Consider the following 25,878-nt stretch of genomic DNA (forward strand, 5'->3'; position numbering starts at 1 on the left):
GAAAGCATTTTAATTTTCTTCACCCAGACTGGACTTAGCTACAGATGATTACTAACTACTTAAACCTGGCTCAAGCGACAACCTTTGGGAAGGGTATTTGCCAATCTGTAGAAAATAGTCTTGGGTTGGCTGCTTTGGTCCACAATTAATTATTAATTTAAGGTTATTATATTATTATGCTATATTTTATATATATACATATAATACANAGGAGGCAGTATGATACAGTGGAAAACTCTGGGTTTGGAGCTAGAGAACCTTGGATGCTATTGTCACTTCTGACACTTCCTCTCTGTGGGGTCTTGGACAAGTCATTTAACTTTTAGTTCATGGGATCTGCCAACCTCAATCCCCCTTGGAGCTGAGATGACAAGCACGTGAACTATTCTCGACTGTATAACCTTGATTTGAAAGCATTTTAATTTTCTTCACCCAGACTGGACTTAGCTACAGATGATTACTAACTACTTAAACCTGGCTCAAGCGACAACCTTTGGGAAGGGTATTTGCCAATCTGTAGAAAATAGTCTTGGGTTGGCTGCTTTGGTCCACAATTAATTATTAATTTAAGGTTATTATATTATTATGCTATATTATATATATATAATACATAAAATATATTGTTATAATAAAATAAAGGTCCATAATCTAATTTTTAAAAATTGGGATGGATTAATCCCTTCAAGAATTGTTTCCCAAAGACACACATATTGATTTTAATTTTAAGATGCTCCGGGATGACTTAAAAACTCACCATAGAATTTTGTATTCTTTCGGGTGAGCCCTTTGATTGCAAAAGACAATTGGTGGGGCCACCTGGGGAAGATGTGTGTTATTTCTGCATCAGAACCCTGCACTGATTTGGAGCTAAAAGTTCTAGCTGGGGTTGAGGCCGCTGGTTCAAAGTAGGCAGGCAATCTGATGGGCAATTCTGATTTAAGCCAGTCTCTTTGTGAAGATCCTGCCAAAGACTCTCCTTCCATGGAGACCATTAAGAATAGGAGAGAGAAAACCATATGTCTGTGATGGTTTCCATGTGGCCTTGCCTGGAGGTAGGGCAATACATTTTATGACCTTCTAGCTCAGTGAGTACTGAAGACCTCCTAACCTAGTGACATTTGAAAGGATTCCTTCAGCATATCTGCAGTGATTAGTCCTGTGTAATAAAGAAGGAGTTAATTAAAAGTGAAATAGGATATGAAAACCATTGAGACTAGCATTCTTTCCATTATATCAAAAATGGAGGCTTGGAGTCAGAAGACTGCTTGTTGCACTTCACTTCTAGCTCTGCTACTGACTAGCTTTGTGATCTTGGGCAAGTCATTCAACCTTGGGGAACCTCCATTTATAGATGGGGACAGATAAAATGGGAATGATGATGCATTACCACTCTCAGAGGGATGCTGTGAAGAAATCACTTTGTAAACTAAGTCAAATGTTACATAAATGTGAGTTGTTAAAATAGAAACCGCTGAATTTTTTACATGAAAAAAATGTCTTGGAAACAATTGGAAATGACTTTAGAGGACAGGTAATCATGTAGTCCTCTCATTTTACAGATGAGGAAACTGTGGTCCACAGAGATTGCCCATCGTCATTTAGTGAACATGTGGGAAAGGAACGCTGCCTTCTAAAACCAACCCTTTTCCCACTATACCACAGAGTTTGTTATGATCTTTCATTATCCTTTCCCTAGATTGTAGAACTAATGCTGCAAGTGATCACAGAGATTATCAAGCAATCACACCCTCTCATTTTACAAATGAACAAAATGAGGTTAATAGTAAGGTTAAAAGAATTGTCCAAGGTCACTCAGGATAAAACTTCAGAGATGGAATTTGAACCCTGGTCATTCTCTTCCAGATTGTTCCTTCATTGTACCACATAGCTTTGCTTTGACAAATTAAGAAATATTATATGAATATTGGATGTTAACCCATATTTCTATACTTCCTTGTTAAAATGTCTGCTTCCCTTCACTAATTTCAAAATATCATTCAGGCATTTCATACAAGCTACGTACATAGCTGGCTAAAAAATACAAAAATCTCGACCAGTGGGACCGAATTATTTTCCTGTTAGAATTTACCTAATTGTTTTCAGATGTTCAGTGCAAGGTTATATCAACTATAGAGCAAAACTACAGCAAAAAATAATCAATAGCTCTTCTTCAATCATAAGGAGAAGCAAAATTAAAATTGTAGAACCAGGAACAAAACCTTCAGGGAAATCCGTTTATGTCAGATTGAATGACATTCTCATAAGGCACGTGGCTAATACAAAAAAAAATAAAAATCCTTGGGTACATGAAAGAAAACTTCTTTCACATTATTGTAGCACTCATACAATTAAGCTGTTGAATAAATAATTGCAATGTATTTATTCATGTAATAAATGATATTTTCTTCAAATAATATCATCTACCACAGCAGGAAGCTGACTCATGTAGGAGCTCTCCTTGTTAAAAAGTAATATTCTTTCCTCAAAGCAAAACAGTGCCTGTAATCTGTTAAACCCACTTAAGCCTTATAAAAATATATAAAAAATGAGAAATCCTTTTAAGAGAATCCTTTTCCAGGGCACCACCATTTTCTTCCCAACTGTGTGTCTACAGCTAGGGAAATGCTACCTCCTTCATGAGTGATGTGAGCAGCCAGGTGCTACAGGGTGACCTCTAAAGGGTTAAGATTCCTGTTCAGGTAGTCCTCATAGCTCATTTCCTGGTCATTCACCATGAACAGAGAGAGGATGGAGGTTAACTTTTTTCCTTAATTCTCCCCATCTCCCAGGTCATGTTTTAGTCATAATACTTTGTGGTTACAACCCTTTTTATTTTCTTATGGGCTCGGGGCTGCTCTCAAATATTGCCAAATGCTCTTGGTAGAGAAGAGGGGGAGAGGACCAGCCTTTCCTCAGTGGTGGCTTGAACTTAACAGAATGTTTTAGAAAGAATTCTTCAGGGTCCTCCTTCCTGCCTGCCCTCCACCCTCAAAGGCTTTGCCTCCAGCACAGACTCCTGTCCAAGGGCCATCAATAACACTCAAACATGGGCCAGAAATAACTGCTCTGGCTCAGACTGGATTGTTCTGCATCCTGCCCCTCTGAGAGTTGGATACACCATTTTAGGAGGCCTCTTTTCCTGAAAAGGAAAGGCAATATTTGAGTTTTTGTTGGCTTTTCTAGTATCCTAATAATAATAAGGCTACCACTAATAATAGCAGTTAGCACTTGTAGAGTGCTTTACAAATATTATCTCAATCTATCCTCATAACAACTCTATGAGGTAGATGCTATGACTAACCTCCTTTTAGAGATAAGGAATCTGAGGCAGATAGAGATTAAATGACTTGCTCAGGATCACAACATTATTAAGTGTATGAGGCTGCTTTTGAACACAAGTCTTCGGAACTCCAAGTCCAATGCTTTATATTATGAACCAACTAAATATCTATGCAGATCTTTGGGGTTTGCAAAGACTTTTCAGCTGTGTTTCATTTGCTCCTCACAACACAGTGAAGGTGTTCATATTTCCACTTTGTTTTTTATTTTTATTTTGCTTTTTAATTGTTTTTTGTTTTTAGAAAAATTGGTTACATGATTTGTGTTCTTACTTTCCCCTTCCCCTCCCCAAAACCCTGCGCCCCTATAGCGAACACGCATTTCCACTGGTTTCAACATGTGTCATCTATCAAGACCTATTTCCATATTATATTATTTCCACTTTAAATGAGAAAATTGAGGCTCAGAGAGTCTAAACGACTTCTCCAGGCTCACATAGCTAGGGAATGTCTGAGGCAGGATTCAAACTCGGATCTTTCTGACTCCATAACTAATAAACTAGCCACTGTGTCATTTTCTGAGTAGTTGTATTACTACTACTACTAATGATGATGATGGTGGTGATGGCATAGTCTAATATCTTCTTTAAAAATAAGTCATCTTGGGGCAGCTGGGTAGCTCAGTGGAGTGAGAGTCAGGCCTAGAGACAGGAGGTCCTAGGTTCAAACCCGGCCTCAGTCACTTCCCAGCTGTGTGACCCTGGACAAGTCACTTGACCCCCATTGCCCACCCTTACCACTCTTCCACCTATGAGACAATATACCAAAGTACAAGGGTTTAAAAAAAAATAAGTCATCTTGACACAGGAAGAAACCAGTGGAAATGTGTGTCAGCTACTGGGGCGGGGAATGGGGGGGAGAGAGAGCAAGAACATGAATCATGTAACCATGGGAAAAGTTTTTCTAAAAAAATGAAAAAAAATTTAAAAATTTAAAAAATGTCATCTTATCTACTTTTGCAATGGCTTACTAAACATTAAACACACCGTTGGCAGCTACGTGCCATGATGGATAATGCTGGACATGGAGTCAAGAAGAACTGAGTTCAAATCTGACCTCAAGCACTTATTAGCTTTGTGACCATAGCCAAGTCACTCAATCTATGTTTGCCTCGGTTCCCTGACTTGTACAATAAGGATAAGAATAGCACCTACCTCCCAGGACTCTTGTGAAGATTGAATGATATCCTATTTTAAAGTGCTTTTCAAGCCTTAAAGTACTCTATAAATTGTAGCTATCATTATCATGAGTATTAATCACTAATATCATTATTACTGTTATTGCTACAAAACAACAGAGTGAAGCCTTTCGTACTCCCTCGACTATAACAGAGGTTCTTAGCTCTGGTCCATTGATAGATTTCAGGAGATCCACAAACTCGATTTCATCTCTGTTTTCCCCAACATTTAAATGACATTTGTCATTTTTCTGTCAATTACTTCAGATCATTCTTCTGAGAAGGAGTCAAGACGCCTCCCCAGTCTATACAAGGAGTCCACGACACCTGGCTGAATCATCTCTCAGTTAGTTAACAAGCATTTATTAGTTGCCTACGTTGTGCCAAGCAGTAGATTTATCTGAACTCCTTTGAATGTGAAGATGAAAAGAATAAAATGATAACTCATATTTATAAAGTGCATCAAAGTTTTCAAGGCACTTACACATGTTAGTTCATTTGATCCCTCATCCTCATCACAACATCATGAGGTATTGTTTTATTATCTCATTTTCCCACTAAAAAGTACCGTGGGTTGGTATTTGAGGCACAATTCAAACCCAGATCTTTAAAACTCAGCAGTAGAAGCAATGACACATTTCCCCACTTTGAAACATTTACATCCAATTACATGACTTTTAAAGATAGGTAAGGAAACAATTTTTATAAGCTGTAGTGAATGCTTCTTGGTGTGTAGACATAAGAAACATTCTGCCATCATTGACAATGATTGTGATTTTAAGAAAGTCCGCTCATCTCTCTGGACCTCTTTCCCAAACTGTATTGAGAGATCAGACTCATCTGAAGGGTCAAACTTGTAATCTGTGGCATGGTACCCACAAAAATCCATTGTGGTGCTAAAGAAACATACAATGCGATCTAGATGATGTTAATCTGTAATTTTCTAAGTCAATACACAGGGGCAGGGATCCATTTCTTTTTTTTTTTTAAACCCTTACCTTCTGTCTTGTCTTGTAGTCAATACTGTATATTGGCTCCAAGGCAAAAGAATGGTAAGGGTGGGCAATGGGGGTCAAGTGACTTGCCCAGGGTCACACAGCTGGGAAGTGTCTGAGGTCAAATTTGAACCTACAACCTCTCGTCTCTAGGTCTGGCTCTCAATCCACTGAGCTACCCAGCTGCCCTCCCCCCCCATTTCTATTTGATTTTGACACTTCTGGACTAGGTCATCTCTCCTAGTCAACTCTAAAGCTTTATGATTACAATGATTACAAAATGTAATGATCATAAATGACTACAAATGTAAATGATTACAAAGTGTCGCATAAGGAAGAAAATTCTTAACCTTTGCGTATGCCTACATGGGAAGCCATTGACTGATAGCAGTTTCAACACGGGAAATGCAACAATTTGACCCAAACTTAGCCAAAAAGAAAAAAATCATTTTTATGCCTGAAAAGTTGTCTGAGTACTCCAGTACAGCCACCCTCGAATGCTGTAGAGACAGCCAAGTTCTGCTGGGGAAAGGGCCAATAAAGTGTTACCGTGTCTCTAAGAAGCGTCTATGAGAAAGGTTCCCCAGTTTGGGTTGGCTTTAGTTCTGGAGAGACGCAGGAGGTTGTGAGGTGAGGGTAAGGGGTAGTCCTCGACCAAGTCAACCTGCAAAGGAGATAGCAGCCACAAAAATGCCGGCATCCACACTCACCAAGGCACCAGCGTGGCAAGGCCAGGGATCTGGCAGGTTTTATTTTCAAGGTTTATAATCATGGGGTGCAGCAGAAGCTGGGCGTCCACGGTCACGACTGGTCTTGCTCTGTGGGAGGACACAGATGGAGAAAGAGAATCAGATGCTTAATATGCTCAAGGAGTGACAATCAAGCTGTTTTCATCCCTGAAAACCAAAGCTTTGTTTCTAAAAGTGACTCGATGTCTAATTCCCTAGCCACCTTGTCGTGGTATGACCACTTGTGGGGTTTGCCCTATGCCCCAGCATCCATGCTTCCAGGGCCCATGCTTTAAAAAAAAATAAAAACAAACAAACCAGGGGCAGCTGGATGGCTCAGTGGATTGAGAGCCAAGCCTAGAGACAGGAGGTCCTAGGTTCAAATCTGGCCTCAAACACTTCCTAGCTGTGTGACCCTGGGCAAGTCACTTAACCCCCATTGGCTAGCCTTGTAACAAATAAAATTAATATAGAAGGATATATATAAAAGATATTGAGGTTTAAAAAATTAAAAAAAAAAACAAAAACCTTACTTTCCATCTTAGAAGCAATACTGAGTAATGATTCCAAAGCAGTAAGGGCTGGGCAATGGGGGTTAAGTGACTTGCCCAGGGTCACACAGTTGGGAAGTGCCTAAGACCACATTTGAACCCAGGACCTCCTGTCTCTAGGTCTGGCTCTCTGCCTACCTGCCTGACCTGCCTACCTGCTCCTCCTCCTGCTCCTGTTCCCATCTCCATCCATATTAAGAGGTCTTCTTGACTGCATATCCAATGGGGAATCCTAATCATTTCAATATCTTATTGAACATCTGACAATACACATACAAATTCAAGATTTGGTTCCTGGAGGCTGAGACAAGATGCCAGTCAGTTTGTAGTGGAAACCTGAACTAGGAATCTTTAGTCCTTTGGGGTGACTTTTGGGGAGGACTTGGCCTGTGGCATCATTGGTATGAACTGAGCTGGGTGAGGATGTTCCTCTCCCAAGACATATTCCAGTCACTTTTATAAGTTTTTTTTTTATAAGTTTTTTTTTAAAACCCTTGTACTTCGGTGTATTGTCTCATAGGTGGAAGAGTGGTAAGGGTGGGCAATGGGGGTCAAGTGACTTGCCCAGGGTCACACAGCTGGGAAGTGGCTGAGGCAGGGTTTGAACCCAGGACCTCCTGTCTCTAGGCCTGGCTCTCAATCCACTGAGCTACCCAGCTGCCCCTCCAGCTGCCCCTCCAGTCACTTTTAAAAAAAAATCTTACCTCCTGTCTTGGAATCAATATTGTGCATCACTTCAAAGGCAGAAGAGCGGTAAATATCAGTCATTTCTACAATTTAGAATCTTATAGAATTGCTTTTGGAACACAGAGAGATTCTGTGTCTTGCCTGACCTTATACCTACAGCTGGTCTGTAACAGAGAGGAGATTTGAATCTAGGTCTTCTGGACTCCCTAAGTCAGCTCTCTAAACACTAAAACATGCTGCCTCTCTTAAGCTAGTCAATGAAGAGAGGCAGCTGGGTGGCTCAGTGGATAGAGAACCAGGCCTGGAGATGGGTGGTCCTGGGTTCAAATCTGGCGTCGGACACTTCCTAGCTGTGTGACCCTGGGCAAGTCACTTAACCCCCATTGCCGACCCTTACTGCTCTTCTTCCTTGGAAAAGATACTTGTATTGATTCTAAGATGGAAGGCAAAGGTTTAAAAAACAATTTAGTATATTAAGAGTCATGTGTTTCTAGTGTTCTTTCTAGCTTCTGATTCTTATTCTAATGGTAGTTGTTTTTTTCCACATCCCAGTTTGTCTCTGATTTTTTTCACTTCATATTTTTCCACTGCAATCATCTGGAAACAATATTGGCTTCTATAGAACCTGAAATTAGGGGTTCTTTCTCTGGGCCTCAGTTTCCACATCTATAAAATGAGAAGGTTGAATCAGAAGACCCCAAAGCCTCCTTCCAGCTCTGAATTTGTAATCCTATGATCCTTCAGCGAGCACTGACACTGCCTCATTGGAAGACACTCAGCAGAAGACAAAATGAGCAGAGAGTAGATGGCTATGGTGCAAAAAAGGACAAGGTTTGTTGTCCAGTAGTCTCCCTCATGTCCAACTCTCCCTGACTCCATGTGGATTTTCTTGGCAAAGATACTGGAGTGGTTTGCCATTTCCTTCTTCAGCTCATTTTACAGATGAAGGAACTGAGGCAAACAGGGTGATGTGATTTGTCCAGGGCCACACAGCTAGTACATGTCTGAGGCCAGATCTGAATTCAGGGACATGAGTCTTCCAGCCTCCAAGCCCAACACTCTATCCACTGTGCTACCTCACTTCCAGAGTACCAGGTACATTTAATAAAGTAAATTCTTACTTTTTGTCTTAGAGAGGATACTAAGTAGCCATGCTAAGACAGAAGAGTGGTAAGGGGTAGGCACCTAGGGTTAAGGGACTTGCCCAGGGTCACACATTTGAACCCTGGACTTCCCATCTCTAGATCTGGCTCTCTATCCATGTATAGAACCACCTACCTGCCCCTATAAGATACATTTTTTAAAGGAGTAATTAAAAATCATGGCAGCCAGTAGGCCCAAGACTTCAGATGAAAGCCACACATGATGGTCATCTTCTGTGCAATAATTTGACTGACAGAAATGCTGACCCTTAGGGCAGGCAGCAAAGACTTGTTCAGCATGCCGTCTTAAATAAGGGTTTCACCATCACCAGATTACCAGAAGTCCTCCCGAGAATTTTCCTAAACTCCTTGCTGATTCTTATTTGCACCCTTTTTAAAAGACTTTCTTTAAAACTGAAAGAGGTTCCTACTATGGCTACTCTAGGAAGGAAGCCTCCTGCATTTCCGTATTAATCAGGAAGACTATGTTTGTTATCAAGGAAGTCATCTTGTAAATTTATGTGGGGAAGCTGAGATTCTTGTTCTTCCTGAAAGAACCAATCTATCCTGAACCCCTCTGGGAGCTGGGAGAGGACAGTCTAATTTTGGCCTGGTGCCCTCCGGTTCTTTACTATGGTGCCTTTGCATAAACTTAAACAGTTTTAGGAATTCCTTAATTCAATAAGTGTCTAATTAGTTGGGGAAGGATACTGGGCTGGGCATGGGAGATATAAAGACAAAGACAAATAACTTCTTCCCTTTGAGGAGTTTATATTCTTGTGGAAAACTCCCACCCCAAAATCTGTTTTTGTGTTGTTCAGTTGTTTCTGACTCTTTGGACCCCATTTGGGGATGTTTTGGGACAGAAGTGCTGGAGTGGTTTGACCTTTCCTTTTTACAGGTGAGGAAACTGAGGTAAACAGGGTTAAGTGACTTGCCCTCACATAGCTAGTATCTGAGGCTGGATTTGAACCCAGGTCTTCCTGACTGCAGACCTGGAACTTTATCCACTGCTCCATCTAGCTGCCAAATACAAAATCTTTCCAATATTTTGTGTGTGTGTGTGTGTGTGTGTGTGTTTGTTTGTAGAGAGAAAGAGACAGAGACAGAGAGTCAGAGACAGGGAGTCAGAGACAGTGAGAGAGAGAGAGACAAAGACAGAGAGACAGTGAGAGAGAGAGACAGAGAGACAGAGACAGTGAGAGAGAGAGAGAGACAGAGATACAGAGACAGAGCAAGAGAGAAAAGGAAAACAGAGACAGAGAAAGACAAACAGACAGACAGAGACAGAAACAGAGAGAGGCCGACAGAGAGACAGAGAGAGAGACAGAGACAGAGAGAAAGAGAGTGTGTATATGTATATGTACAAATGTAGAGGAGGGTGAGTGCTAAAGTACATGCAAAAGGCCATGTCTCATGGGGATATTAAAAACTGGGGGCATCAGGAAAGGCCTCATATAGAAAGTGCCTTTGAACTGAGTCTTGAAGAAAGCTAGGAATTTTAAGAGGAAGAAGGCAGGGGGGAGTGTACGCCAGACACAGGGAAAGAAAGAGGCTAGAAAGAAAAGGTTGAAATGAGAAATGGAAGGTCACTCAATTTGGCTAGAATGATGAGAATAAGAAGGGGAATAATTTAGAGTAAGCCTGTCTAGGTTGATTGAAGCCAGATTTTGAAGGCCTTTAAATGTCAAAAAGAAGAGTTTGTACCTTATTGCAGGAGCCTTAAGTGTTTGTTGAGCAAGAAAGTCATATGTATCCTTTAGCCACACTACACTTTGGCAGCTACACAGAATATGAATTCACGAAGAGATTAGAGGTCAGGAGACTGAGGAAGCTTACTGTAATGGTGCGGGCTAGGGGGAACAGGGGCCTGAACTTGGGCAGTAAAACGGAGTGGACAGAGACGAGAGATGTTCTGGAGAAAGAATTAACAAGCTTTGGGAACTAACTGGCTATGGAAGGCGGTGAGGGTAAGTGAGAGTTGAGGGTGTCGGAGGAGGTGGCAAAACTCAGTGATTTGAATTCAGCTGGTGCCCCACACAGAAATAAAGAACTATTAAGTATCTACTTACTATAGGTTCTCTGAGCTTTGCTCGTCACTTCTGGACAGATCCAGAAAATCATTTTCCCTATCCCAGAAGCCTACTGTTGATGAGAAGAAAGGATCTAAGATGTATATCTGGAAATTTATTTTTTCCTTCTTTGCTAGTCCATAAAGGCATATGGAAATATGTTTAAGGCTAGCTGTGTGATCCTGGGCAAGTCACTTAACCCCCTTGCCTAGCTCTTCCTGCTCTTCTGACTTGGAACCAATACACAGTATTGATTCTAAGATGGAAGGAAATGTTTAAAAAAAAAAAAGAAATATGGTAGAGGCAGGAGAAGAAAATTGAAAGAGTGAAATCTAACAGAGATCACTTAATAGACTCCTAAGGTTCAAGTTTTGTTTGGTCATGGAGAAAGAATTGCAGATGGGGTAGGGAGTCCCATAGTATGATATTACATGGTACTACTACCATTACTTTTGGTGCTGCTACTACTACCACTACCACCCAATACCATTACTACTATGACTACTACTATGTACTGCCTACTATGAGAAGCCTTCCCTGATTTACTCTTCCCTCCAAGCTGTCAGTGGTCTTACTTCTTTCACATAATAATAGAAAACCAACAGCTAGTATTTTTATGATGCTTTAAAGTTTACAGATCACTAACAAATATTATCCCATTTGGTCCTTACCACAACCCTGGAAAGTAGGTGCTATTATTAACCCCTATGTTACAGATGAGGAAACTGAGGCAAACTGGTTAAGTGACTCCCTCTGAAATCTGTGAAGTCCAATCTGACCTTGATTCCTCCTGATTCCAAGTCAAGCTTTTGATCTACTTCACTTCCTTGTTGCTAAATGACTTTTCATCTTTTATCTCTGTTTTAGTTAACCTCCTTCCTGGAATAGAATGTAAGCTCTTGAGGCCAGGGATAATTTATCTTTTCCCTCTCACAGAATAAGTGCTTTGTAAATGTGAGCTAAATTCAGAACTCATAGAGAACCTAAGCCCTGAAGGCAGAGATCTCAGTAAAAATGAAAAAAAAAAAAAAAAAAACCCAAACAGGCAAACTTTTACAACACCAATCTTAAAAAAAAATTAAGGAGTTTCCAAAATAAATACTTGAAATATTTGGAAATTTCTGAACTAGCACTTCCCCAAATGCTATTTTAGTCTAACGTAACACAGAAAATTAAACAAATTCGAAACCACATGAATATTTGCATACCATCAGCCACATACCTATAAACAACCACTTTTCCAGTTCCAAAGGCACCCACAATTAAATCTGGAAGAAAAATACAACAGTTTTATAGTAGCCATGTTTCAAACTCAGACTCATCACTTACATATGTAACATGCTGAAATGATTGTTACTTTTCTTTTTGGTAGAGCTGCTATTTCAACAGTGGAGAGAATCCCAAGTAGGGAAACTTCCTTCCTAGATGCACATTGGCAAGTCCATCGCAACTTGTGAGCTGAGACAGTTGCCTGGGACAATTGAATATGATGAATAAAATATCACTAATTTACCATTAACAGCCATAATAAGAATAGGGGATCCTGTTTCTAAAACATTGTGGATCATAATACAATTGGCTGTGGCACCCAATTCAATAAAATGGTGTTCTATTTGGAAATCCATTTAGGGATATTTTGTGCCTGGACAGACTGAAGGATCACATTGTCATATGGTTCTGCTTATCAGCCAATGGTCAAATAAAAATTCCAAAGATGGCATCATAGCAAGGCTCTCTGTAAGGAAGAAAAACTGTTAAAGATTCTGATGAGGAAAACACCCATTATTTAAAAACACTCTATCAATCTTGTTAAAGAAACTTTGAGGAAAAAGGGAGGGAGAAGGCATGATGATAAACATTTGTACAGTGCCTACTATGTGCCAGGGACTGTGCTGAACACTACTAATATCTTATTTTATACAGGAACCTTTCTAGAGTTGGAGAGCATTTTCAACCTTCAAATATTCCTTTCTCCAAGTCCAAATCAGTTTAGAAATGAGCAAAACATAGTTTTCTATAGTCATATATCTTCCTGTTAAATGATGCCTACTCTAATCAGGAGAGGGGAGGGAGGGAAGGAGTTATCTGGGTAGTTTAATGTAACAAACACATAATCAATTTAAAGTAAAACAAAATAAAATAAAAACATGGTTGGATCATCCTCCAACCATGATAGCTGGGGCGGGGATGGGTGGTGGCATGAGTTTCTAGATGAAATCTATCTTGCCTTCCTAAAGTATCTAAGTTAACATTCTCATCATAATCTCACCATATGCTTGGATAGTTTTAATTGTGAAAAATACATCTACAATTATCACTTCATTTATTTGCTTTTTTTCTAACTCTTCCAGTAGAAAAATTTCTTTTCACACCAAAAGAAAATATTGAACTCATTTGAAGAAAGTAAAGTGTCCTATTGTAGAAATTATGGATCCCAATCTTACTACAAAATGATGATCTGGATAGTTCTGTCTCACATAATCATTCAAGTACCTGTTCCGGGTGCTAGGAATATGAAGACAACCATGGGAAATAATCTCTACTAGCAAGGAGTTTATAGTCTAATGCAGTGGTTCCCAAACTTTTTTGGCCTACTGCCCCCTTTCCAGCCCCCTGGAAATTTTTTTTTTTAATTTAATAGCAATTAATAGGAAAGATAAATGCGCCTGTGGCCATCACTGCCTCCCTGGATTGCTGTAGCACCCACCAGGGGGCGGTAGCGCCCACTTTGGGAATCATTGGTCTAATGGGACAGCTGAGAACATATGTTATACATGTACACATATATACATAATACAGATTATATATAATATATAATGTAGAATAAATATAAAGAGAACCAATACAAAAATATGGAATAGTTAAGTGAGGATTTCAGAGAGCACTGGGGATGTGGGGGACTAGAAAACATTGCATCCAGAAGTTGGTGTCTCAGATGTATTTTGAAGATAGAAAAGGGATCTGTGAGGTAAAGAGGAGGAGGGAGTATATTTGAGGCAAGGCGGCTGGGCAGTGCAAAGAAAGTAAGAAGAGAAGAAGTATCTTGAGTAGAGAGCAAAGAAAAGGCCAGAGGGGTTGGAGAGGAGAATGCAGGAATGGGAATAAGGTCCAAGGAAGCTAGAGAGATATGTTGGGGAAAATAATGACAGGCTTTAAAAGACAATTTGAGACAGTTGGTCATATTTATCCTAGAGCCAACAGAGAGGAATAAGGGTTGTTTAAATAGGGGAGTGACATGATGAGATGTGCATTTAAGGATGATCACTCAGACAGGGTGGGCTTTATTAGGGAGATCCTTGAGGAAGAAATATCAGTTTAGAGGTTCTTGTAGTAATCCAGGTAAGGGGTAACAAGAACCCGAACTAAGTTAGAATCAATGTGACCAAGGAGAAGGGGTCGGATATAAGAAATATTATGCAGGCAGAAAGAGCAAAATTTGACAAATATTAGCATGTTGAGCATAATTATGGTATCTCTAGGATATCTATTTTCAAATGTCCAAGGGGTGACTAGTGATATGACGTGTTAAGAGATTGAAGTTCAGAGGAAAAATGGGCCAGATAATGAAATCTACAGTTGCTGATGAGGATACAAAAAAAATGGAATGAAAAAAGAGTAGGAGGCCTAGGACAGAACCTTAGGGAATATGAATGGGGGGTATGGGGGGGACATGATATGGGTAATGAATCATTGAAACAGACTGGGAAGGAGTGACAAGACAGGCAGGATGAGAACCTCCAAGGCAGTATCATGGAAGCCCCAAAGGAAAGAGTATTTAGAAGAGGGAGAACAACATCATTAGACAGAGGTCTAATTAAACAAAGAGCTCCAGAAGGATGAGGAATGGAAAAAAGAAGATCATTTTTGACCCCTGAGAGACTATTAATTATTTTGAGAAGAGCAATTTTATTTCAGTGATGAGATTGGAAACCAGATGACAAAGGGTTAAGGATAAAGAAAAGAGTGGTGGAAACAGCTAAAGTAGGTAACTTTTCTTATAGCAGTTTGGCTGAGAAAGAGAAAGGACATATATGATAGCATCCTGAGGGTAGTGAAGTCTAGGGAAGGTGTTTTAAAGATCTAGGACATTTGGGTATATTTGAAGTCAATAGAGAATGAATCACATTCATGGACATTAGAGATTAATGGGAGGTAATGATTGAGGTTACAATCTGCTGGAGAAAAGATAATTTTGTTCTCTAACTTTTCTTCTCTCTCCTTTTTCCAATTTCTTTCTCTAACTCTTCCAATTCTTTCTCTTTTAGTCTTCCTTTGTTCTTTCTTTTCTTTTCTCTCTTTAGTTCTCTCTTTTCCCCTTCTTTCCTCCCTTTTACTCCCACCAAAGTGGGCTATTTAGAAACATATATTGAGTATTTAATGAAAAAATTAGCAGAGAGCATAGAATCTCCCTAAGAGAGAGAGAGAGAGAGAGAGAGAGAGAGAGAGAGAGAGAGAGAGAGAGAACAAATGAAATCTGATTCTGCTGCTGAAGCAAATAAAGAAAAGATTCATTTGTTGAAAATGAACAGTGTGCTACCTTAGTAAATTCTGGTGAAATTACATTTTCTAAATTGAAAATTTTCAGAAAGAAAAAAAATACATATCACTTTGGGGTGTGCTTTGAAAAAAGATTCAAGATCCAAGTGGTGAGACAGAAACAGCAGAACTGTGGTTCCACCAGGACCAGAACACTCAGAATAAATTCAATTCCATTTTAAGAAATTGCCTATTCTGGTCAAAAAGAGCCCAGCCTCAATCCTTATGACGGTAAATAAAGAGGGTTTATTTTTTCAGGAATCTTTCATCTCAGCACCCCAGAATGGGATTCTTTTTGCAGTGGAAAATAAGAGCTCTGGCAAGACTAGAGCACAATCCACTATATGGAAATAACCATGTTATCTAGGGTCCAAAAACCCAATTACTTATCAACCCCAGAAAAATGCTTGTCTTCTGAGACACTACGTTGGTGTTGTGCCTGCTGGAAAGGGCTAGCCATCCTTTAGACTCAGGCCCTCAACCTGGAGAAGACAAGAACTGATTTGTTGACTTTGCATTTCTGCCCAATCAATTTTCTTTCCCTAACTGGGAGATTGGCTATGATAGTCATGTTGTGGTTCACATATGTATTTTTTCAAATGATCTTAACTCTTTGTATTTGGCAAGCAGGACACATATTTCAATGTTTCTGGGCTTAAATGGTGATTTGGAGGCAGATCAATTGTGTCACTAACATTTAGATTCTGAACTCCACATATTTTCTTTCTCTCTCACCAAGAGATAACAGGTCTCAGATTTTTATCAACTGACTGTTTTCTTTCTATTCATTTTTTTAAAATAAGAGTTGTTCACAGGCAGGTTTAAAAAAAAATACCTTTGTACTTTTCCTGCTTCTTCTCTGGGGAAAAAATAAGCGAGTCTGGCAAAATACTTTTGTTCTCTCCCCTCCATAGAAAAATAAAATGAAATGAAATGGAGTTCTTAAATGCTATGTCTTTGGTGACCCATCTCATTGCTTAAATGTTTATTTTCCTTTTGACTTTTCTTGGATAAAGTGAGTATTTTAGCTGAAACCAAAAGGTTTGGTCAGCAAGAAAAAATAACTAAAAACATGAGGTCACAGGAGATATACATTACCTCTAGGTTTGTGTCAGTCTCCTCCAAATTGGCATTTTTTTAATTTTAAGAAGAAAGAAACTAAACTTTGAGACCATTTCTTGAAATGGAGAAGTCAAAGTCTTAGATTTCAGCAATCCACCAAGGGAATTATTCAAATTGCATATTCTCGGATGAGAAAAGAGCAGCTCTGTTTCAAGTGAGCAGCTGAGGTGAACAAGAGGACATTTTGCTTAGGAGACTTAAGAAAGTGAGTAAGCAGGAGGTAGAGGCCACAGGAAGAGAGGTGGTTGACATTACAGAATCAACTGAAATTGTTCCCTGGAGGTGACTGGGGTTCTTGGAACTCTGACGGCCACCCATAAGCATCTATTTCTCTCACATATGTAATATGTGGGGACCACATTAGTGTTAAGGGTAGGGATAGGGACTAGATCTGTGATTTCATTGGTGTGAGGAAACCTCTGCCAGTGTAGGACAGCACTTGCTCTTTCACTTAAGAGTTAAAAATGCCTAGATAAGAAGTTAAGGGACTTGCTCAGGATCACATAGTTAGTATGCACTTTCTAGTGGTTCTTGACTCAAGTCTTTCTGTTTCTAGGTTAGCTTTAGCCATTATACCAAACAGCTTCTCCACTAAAGCTAAATGTTCAATTAAGTATCACCTATTTACTTATCTAGAATCCAAACCCATGGATTATTTCAGAAGTTTAAAATCCTCAGTCTCGCATTCATAGCTCTCCAAAACAAAATGCCTATTTCTTTGGATTTATCTCATTTTATTTTTTTTAATTTTTATTTACCTATATTTATTATGTATTTATATTTATTTTATCTATATTTATATTTTTTATTTATCTCATTTTATTATTTTATTCTTTCCTTCTGTGCCCACAATGCTCTGGCCAAACTTGGTTAATTACTGTTACGCTGTATATATTCTGCACAAACCAACTTCTATGCCTCTGTTATGCTCCTATCCCACTCATTCTTTAAGACCCTGTTCAGGTGACTGACTGAAGGAATAAATGTAAATGTATTGAGTTACTGTGTTTTGAGTACTATTAAGTTATTATGCTTTTTAAACTCTGGGGTTACAACTAGAGAGGTAAGATAGTACCTACCGAAAAAGAAACTCACAATCTAATAAGGAAAGAGGATACATTTAGAAGTATTCACTCGCGGGGCAGATAGAAAAGCCCAGGCTACAATAGCAAAGCATCTTCCTTAGTGTCATTTCCCTTGCTAAAATTATATCTCATTTCAGTGATGAAGTATTTAATGATGCCAAGGACTGTGTTGAGGAGACAACTTTCTTTTTGGAGTTTTCAGTAAGTGTGATTGTTAGGGAATCAGGAGTGGTGTTACTTAGAGAGGGTATTGTCTCCCTCCTCTGGGTGAGGGCTGTGAGAGATGACATAGAGGCAAGGTCAGTGGTCTAGAGGGTGCTGCTGTTCCCAGGGTTCTTGGAGGCAGGGTCCTAGGTCGACTGCATCTCTTTGTCAGAAGGGAAGTTGTGATTGAAGTGGTGGTAGTGCCTGGGACTTTCTAGAAAAGGTCACCTCCTATCTCTCCTCGAAAGTGTATTGCTGATTTAGATAAACTTCTATGAATGTCCTCCATGAAGTCTTCCCTAATCCATTAATCCTTCCTTTCAAAGAACTTTCATAGAACTGGATGATGGGATAGAGTCTGGGATTTGGACATCTATCCGGTCCAATACCATCCCATTAGAAGTCTTTTAAAACTACTGATGATCACAGATGATTTGTCCAAGAACAAATACTTGGTTGTGAATGCTCATTTTCCATTATAGTTATTTGTAAAGTGCTTAGTGTGTCTGATACATATTGGGCACTTAGTGAGGCGCATAGTAGGCACTTAGTGGGCACCTAATAAATGCATGCTTCTGTTCTTCCTTCCTTCCATGTGTACCGTCAAACCCATACTCTATTCTAAGCATAATGAAGGGAGGAACAATGTCTTATTTGAACTTTAATTTCTTTCACTGCCAAGAGCAGTGCTCTGCACAGAATAGGTACTAAAAAGAAAAGTACTGTGAGATAGGAGAACCCTGCTTCCTCACTTTCAACCAATGTGACTTTGTATGTAATTCACTTAACCCATCTAGATTTTAGTTTCTCTAAGGTTAAGAGGAGGAGGAGGGGACTACTAGGTGGCCTGGTGTCTTTTATGGCTCTAATCATTGGGTCAGATCTTTAGATCTGGAAACCTAAAAGCTCTTCAGAGGCCACCTAGTCTAACACTTTGATTTTACAAATGGGTCAATAGGCTTTGGTGGTTAAGTAAATTGGCCTAAGATGGAGAGACAGGTGCTCTGACTCTAGAACAAGTACTCTTTCCATTATGGTGGACAACTTCCTGTTGTTACTCCTATGAATTATATCTCCCCATTCCATCCTACTTTCCTAGTTCTAGTACTTCATTCCCAATTATCAGATGGATGAAAATTGCCACAAGAGATGCCATCCCTTCTCCCCCTTCAAAAACCCTACTGGTCATCCTTCTTCAATGGAAACTGATATTTAAGATGAGCTCTAAGGTTTGCACAGTGCTTCCTGCCAATCATCCATTTTGAATCTCACAATGATTCAATAACATATTAGCTATAGGGATCATTGATACTATTTTACAGAGGAGGTAACTGAAGATCCAAACTGAAGGCCAAGTGACTTAGCAATGGAAACACAGAAAGCAAATGAGTGAGGCATTATTTGAACCCAAGGTTTCCTGACTTCAAATCTAGTACTCTATCTACAGTGCTATGGCAGTACTATCTGACTTCTTTAAGGAAATGCTTTTATTTTAAATGCCAGCTTTCAGAAAAATGAAAAAATTTGCTTAAGAGTAGAAGTGTTTTGAATTCTAGATTCCAATTAATTTTGCTTTTGGCTACTGTGTAATTTTGGAGAGTCACTGTTCTTTGGTAAAGAGAGATAAGAATGATAAAGTATTACCAAGGTTGCCAAGTATGGCATCTTCCCTTGATTTCTACTCTTCCCACTTAGAGTAATAATTACATGAAAGAAAAAAATAAAGGACAACTATATCAATAAATACAATAATGTTTATTTGTAAGCAGGGGATTATGAAACCTCTGTAGATGTTTGGCACTGGATAAATATAACACATTTTTTGTGGAAAGCAAGCATTTAGATAAGTCTCCTAAAGTCTGGCAAGCTTGGTCTCCTAAAAATAGAAGCAGCTTTTATTCATTGCCCTAATGTTACAACCTACACAGCATCATAGAGAGGATGGGTGGCTGGTTAAAGAAGAAATGCTTTTAAAAGCATTTATAATTTGTATAGCAGAATGTATTCATCCTAACAGTCTGTGTGAAAAGCTTCCAACTGAGCACTGAAGAAAAACATTCATGAGCTATGAGGCTGGGGCATTCTAGTTTATGAAAGGTTTGTTTTCTTGTTTAATAGCTGATAAAATCCAAGAAGATGAATGTCTAACTATGATCCTGTCTCGTGAAGTTAATTGCCCAAATGTCATTGGCAGTCTGTGGCTGAAAAAAAAATCATAACCCTTCTCTGTTGACTATTGCCCATGAGCTCTTGGAGGCTGCAGATGCTGATTCAGAGCACTACAGTTCAAGTCCTGTCCCATAGCTTCTTTCTCTCATCTCTTCCTATTTGTTAGCTCCTTGTCTACTATTGTCTTCTCCATCCTTAAGAAAACCCTCGCTTAATCCTGTTCTTTGCTCTTAAATTCTTCCTTCTCATTCTATTCCTCACTAAGTCTTGACCTTATAAATAATTTCAAATATAGATGTCCTCTGCCCTGGAACCCCTTGGCCTCTTACCCTATCCTTGCTTGTGCCTTTCCAAACTACCTTCTGTATCACTCTCATTATCCAACTTTTCTGCTCTAAGTGCTACTCGGTGCTGATAGAGAAAGTCACTAAAATGTCATTGGGAAAATATCTATGTGAAACATTAGATTTTGTTAACATAACCCAAGAAGTTGATGTTCCTATTACACGTTTAAGCATGGGAATGGTGAATTTCTGAACAGAAATTGGATAATAGTCAATGGATATCATTGATTTCCATATTAGTGAACATTTGGATTTTAGCTTTAACATATTTAATAGCAATCTTCATCAAATTTATTCATTACTTTGTAAGTCAAGGAATTGAACTCTTTGATCAGTTCATTTGAGGTACCATCATAGTATCACTAAAATTTCCAGCCAATTTCCCCATATCACCCAAGATGAATAGAATTTAGCATCCTAATTTAGAATCAGAATTTCACCCATTTGTGTCTACCCATTTGATTGTACAGATGAGTAAATGCAGAACAGAAAGCTGAAGTGACATGAGCAATGTCAAATAACTAATCATTGACAAGTTTCAGACAAGAGGTTGAGTCTTTTGGCAACCAGTGCTTTTTCTACTACTTGACATTGCTATCTCCTAGACTTTCCATTAAACTTTTAAATTTCCTCTAAATTCACAAGCATCTTACTAGAAAAGTGATCCACTCAATTCTTATTTGTTTATAATAAAATCATCAAAATATATCTACACGAAAGCAGCTTGGTGTTCTGCGTTTCTTAAAAAATGAGTACGAGTTTGCCAGGAAAAAAATAAACTTAGACTATACAACTTGAGAGGTTGGTTCCAAATGTCAAACTGTAGATTTTACATGGATTCAAAACTTGACAAAATACATTATACCTTGGCTTCAATTTTTACCCTATTTGGGTGAATCTATCCATCCATTTCCCATTACATATTGTCTCTTGCTCATGCACGTGTACACTCATGTACAGTACTCTACTCATCAAAACAGATGCATCATTTCACAGTTCCCCAACCCCCAGTATAACTGTCTAAATCATCTTCATGATATAATCATCATATATTACGAGCTTGAACAAGACAATGATAACCTTGGCATGGCGCCCATTTTCCCTCTGGTTTCTATAGCCTGAAATTTCTGCTTCTACAACAAATATGTACTTCTCTCTGCTGTTTGGGTTAATGCCTGTAGCAGATGGAGATATTAGAGAGTAATGTTTTAATAGGATTAGACTAGATTATTGAATGTTAGGGATTCTTGCCTGACTACTACAGCTGTTTCTTTTCAGAAGTGTTTGCATTTGATCAAGGTATTCAAGGTATTACTAGTAAATCAGTCCTCTAAGCTTTTCAAAGCACCTAAACAGTCATATTTGGAAACTCATCCCCTTTAATTTCATATTTTTAGTAAGTAAGCAATTTTGGTGTTAGCAAGTAAAATCTGTCTATAGATTATATGTGTGTATGCATGTGTTTTTTTTTCTTTTAACCAGTCATGTAATTCCATTGGCATAGAGATGTCCTGATTAAGAACTTCCTCAATCAATGCAAAGCTGCCTACTGGGAAATAATTTGCCAGTCTTCTGGTGGGACTTAAATTCAGGCATTCTAGACTCAAAGGACAGCTTTCTATTCATTATACCACCCTATCACCATATTTCAATATGTGTATGTGTGTGTATTTGTATATATCACAAACAGAAAAAGAGTTTTTGCCTAGCAGGAGAATAGTGAGGACCACAAGAGAAGCAGCTTGGAGAGAAGTGACTACATGTGGGATCAAGAACATCAAGGCCAACAGTCCTGAATATGAGTTGCCTTGGGCACATGGATTTCCTCACTTTGGGGACACCTTGTTAGGTTTCCATATTTGTGTGTCCGCTTTCTCCTATGGTTCCTGAATGCATTAGTAGGAGACTGTGACCAAATTTTGTGGATGGATTGTGACATCTTGATTATCCATGTTTTGGGCTTCTATTGAGTAAAAATTTGAATTATTTTTGCATTTGCCTTTTGACAGGTAAATGTTATGATCTTTTTTCTTTGGGCTTTTTATTAAAATAGATGTTCTATTTTTAAGGGTTTATGTTGAGGTAGAGCCAAGATGACAGAACAGAAGCTGGGAAAGTTCAAAACCATTCTAAGAATCCTCTCCAACCAATATTAAAATAATGCCACAAAACAAATACTAGAATGAAAGAACCAACAAGGAGAGGGAGTGATGCAATTTTCATGCAAAGAACAATTCAAATAGCATGGAGCAAGAGTCAGGATTACACAGGACTTAGCAGCCTCCACATTAAAGGATCAGAAGGTGTGGAATATATTTCAGAAGGTGAAAGATGTAGGTTTACAACCCAGAATCATCTATCCAGCAAAACTGAGTATATTCTTTCAAGGGGAAAAATGGTCATTTGATAAAAATAAAAGATTTCCCAGCATTCCTGATGAAAAGACTAGATGTAAACAGAAAATCTGAGGTTGCAACATAGGACCCAAGAGAAGCCTAAAAATGTAAATAAGAAAGAAAAAATTTAAAGGACTCAATAAGGTTAAACATTATGTATTCCTACATGGAAAGAGGATATTTGTAATTAAAAGAAATTTATCAGTAGTATAGCAGTTAGAAGGAGTATATGTAAACAGAGGGTGTGGAAGTAAGTTGATAGGGATGACATGATATGGGGAAAAAACTGAGAGATAAAAAAGAGGATTGCACTGAGAGAAAAGGAAAGGGAGAAATGGAATGGGGTAAATTATCTCTTCATTAGAGGTAAAATTAAAGTAATAATTAGGAGCTATTTTGTCTAATTATATGCCAAAAATCTGACAATCTAAGTGAAATGGATGAATATTACAAAAATACAAATTGTTCAGATTAACAAAAGAATAAACAGAAGACTAAAATAATCCCATCTAAGAAAAAGAAATTGAACAAGCCATCAATTAACTCCCCAAGAAAAAATCCCTAGGGCCAGATGGATTCACAAGTGAATTTTATCAAACATTTAAAGAACAATGAATCCCAATACAACATAAACTATTTGAGAAAATAGACAGAGAAGGAATCCTACCAAATTCTTTTTATCAAACAAATATAGTACTGTTTACCTAAGCCAAGAAGAGCAAAAACAGAGAAAGAAAATTATAGGTCTATTTCCTAATTGAATATAGATGCAAAAATTTTAAATAAGATAGTAGCAAGGAGACTACAGGAATATATCACAAGGATCATTCACTATGAGAAGGTGGAAATTATACCAGGAATGCAGGGCTGGCTTAATATTAGAAAACTATCAGTATAATTGACCACATCAATAACCAAACTAACAAAAATCAGATGATTATCTCAATAGATGCAGAAAAAGCCTTCGACAAAATATGACAACCATTCCTATTAAAAATACTAGAAAACAAAGGAATAAATGGATCATTCCTTAAAATGATAAGTAGTATCTAACCTTCAGCAAGTATCATCTGCAATGGGTATAAGTTAGAAACCTTTCCAATTAAGATCAGGAGTGAAGCAAGGATGCCTATTTATCACCACTACTATTTAATTGTGTATTAGAAATGTTAGCTTTAGCAATAAGGAAAGACAAAGAAATTGAAGGAATTAAATTAGGCAATTAGAAAACTAAACTATCACTTTTTGTAGATGATATGTTGGTACAATTAGAGAATCCTAGGAAATCAACTAAAATAGTTGAAATAATAACTTTAGTAAAGTTGCATAATAAATCCAAAAAGAAGCATCAATATTTCTCTATATATATATATTACCAAAAAAGTCCAGGAGCAATAAGCAGGCAGAAAAATTCCAATTAAAATCACTCTATATGATGTAAAATACCTGGGAAACTACTTGCCAAGACAAACATGGGAATTATATGAAGGAGCTAATATAATAAAAATGACAATTCTACTTAAATTAATTTATTTATTCAGTGCCATACCAATCAATCTACCAAATAATTATTTTATAGAACTAGAAAAAATAATAACAATAGAGAATAAAAATAAATAATTATATGTATTAAATATTTATTAATAATAAAATAGATAATAAAATAGATAAAAATAATAACTAGAAGAAAAATGTCAAGAATATCAAGGGACTAATGAAAAAAAAATGTGAAGGAAAGTGGCCTAACAGTACCAGATCTCAAACTGTACCATGAAGCAATAATGATCAAAACAGTCTGGTACTGGCTAAGAAATAGAATGGTCCATCATTGGAGTAGATTAGATACATCATATGTAGCAGTAAATGACCTTATCTAGAGTTTAATAAACCCAAAGATCCCAGTGTTTGGAATAAGAACTCACTATTTAACAAAAACTGCTGGGAAAATTAAGAAACAGTTCGGCAGAAGCTAGGTATAGGACAAAAACTCACACCAGATAGCAAGATAAGGTCAAAATGGATATATATGATTTAAATTTAAAGAGTAATACCCTAACTAAATTAGGAGAACATAAAAAAGTTTACCTGGCATAATTTTGGAAAACGGAAGAATTTATGACCAAACAAGAGATGTTATGGGGGGGGGCGGTGCTAAGGTCCTATTATTTATTAATTCATTGAAGCCCTGATGCTTAACCAAGTTGTAAAAGACAGAAGTTTACTTCCTACAACTGCCTGATAAAAGTTTCACTGAAGAGTGATGGAATTCTATGACAGGTTTGATTCCCTAGTAACAGTTCCCAGGGAATCAGTTGGCTTAGATGTAACCAGGAAGTTGGTCTTAACTTCCTGAGACCTTAACAATACTTATAATCCTAGCACAAGCTTGATCTTGATGTATTTAGAGCAGCTAGGCTAGTTTCCATGATCTGACTACAATATCATATGAAGATGACCTTGTTCTCAGTAAGGTAAGCTATGAACTTATAAGTAAAGGCTGTCAGAAACTTGTAGAATAACTGGGTCTATTGGATTGATTGAAGGAAAGAAAAACTGGGAGATGGGAGAGAGGGAAGTAGGTGAACCTTATTATTTTAACCTAATAATAAGTATAATGAATTTTGGTGATGCCTATTAGGTGCTGAATCCAAGGTACTTTGAGAGTCTCCCCTGGCTCAGAAGCCGATATAGATTCTCTTAGGTGCTGAGTCCAGGGGGCTTTGAGAGGCTCCCCTGGCTCAAAGGCTGTTGTTGATTCTGGATGTTTTGATGAGATAATCTTGTTTGATAATTAAGGTTCAGTGGTCTTATCAATATTAAGGTGATTGATATAGCTAGAAATGTAGTCCAAACCCTGCCTGCCTGCCTATACCAATCTACCCTTCCTCTCGGGGCCCAGACAGTAGAACAACCTCCTGCCTCCTAATCCAAAGAAAAAGCCAAGTTGAGGGGTTTGTGCACCCTAATTTATACTCCTTTCCCAACTGCCAGATTAACATATGCCTAGGGCTGCCTTGCCAGGTTCTGTGTTCTAAAGGGGCAAACTGTCTTTTGCACCTACAGAAAATGGCTGACCATTTCTATACATTACAGAGATAAAGAGTATTATAAGATATAAACTAAATAATTTTGATTATATTAAGTTAAAAAGTTTCTGTACAAACAAAACGAATGTAATGTAAACAAATGTATAAAGAACTAAGTCAAATTTATATGAATACAAGCCATTTCCCAATTGACAAATGGTCAATGGATATGAAATCCAGTTTTCAGATGAAGAAATCAAAGCCAACAATAATCATATGAAAAAAATGTTCTAAGTCACTCTTTAT

The 25,878-nt window shown here is 38.1% G+C and overlaps 1 protein-coding gene across 1 annotated transcript in view; it reads right to left on the minus strand.

Annotated features, from left to right (window-relative positions):
- ITGA8 (integrin subunit alpha 8) overlaps positions 1 to 25,878 on the minus strand; it is a 227,081-nt gene that overhangs the window by 100,023 nt on the left and 101,180 nt on the right. Inside the window, exons 14-15 of the mRNA XM_044678920.1 lie at positions 11,913 to 11,958; positions 6,221 to 6,328 (exon numbers count right to left, since the gene is read on the minus strand). Coding sequence (XP_044534855.1) covers positions 6,221 to 6,328; positions 11,913 to 11,958 — 154 coding nt within the window. The remainder of the gene's footprint in view (positions 1 to 6,220; positions 6,329 to 11,912; positions 11,959 to 25,878) is intronic.

This window comes from Gracilinanus agilis, chromosome 5 (assembly GCF_016433145.1).
Source record: "Gracilinanus agilis isolate LMUSP501 chromosome 5, AgileGrace, whole genome shotgun sequence".
Taxonomy (NCBI): domain Eukaryota; kingdom Metazoa; phylum Chordata; class Mammalia; order Didelphimorphia; family Didelphidae; genus Gracilinanus; species Gracilinanus agilis.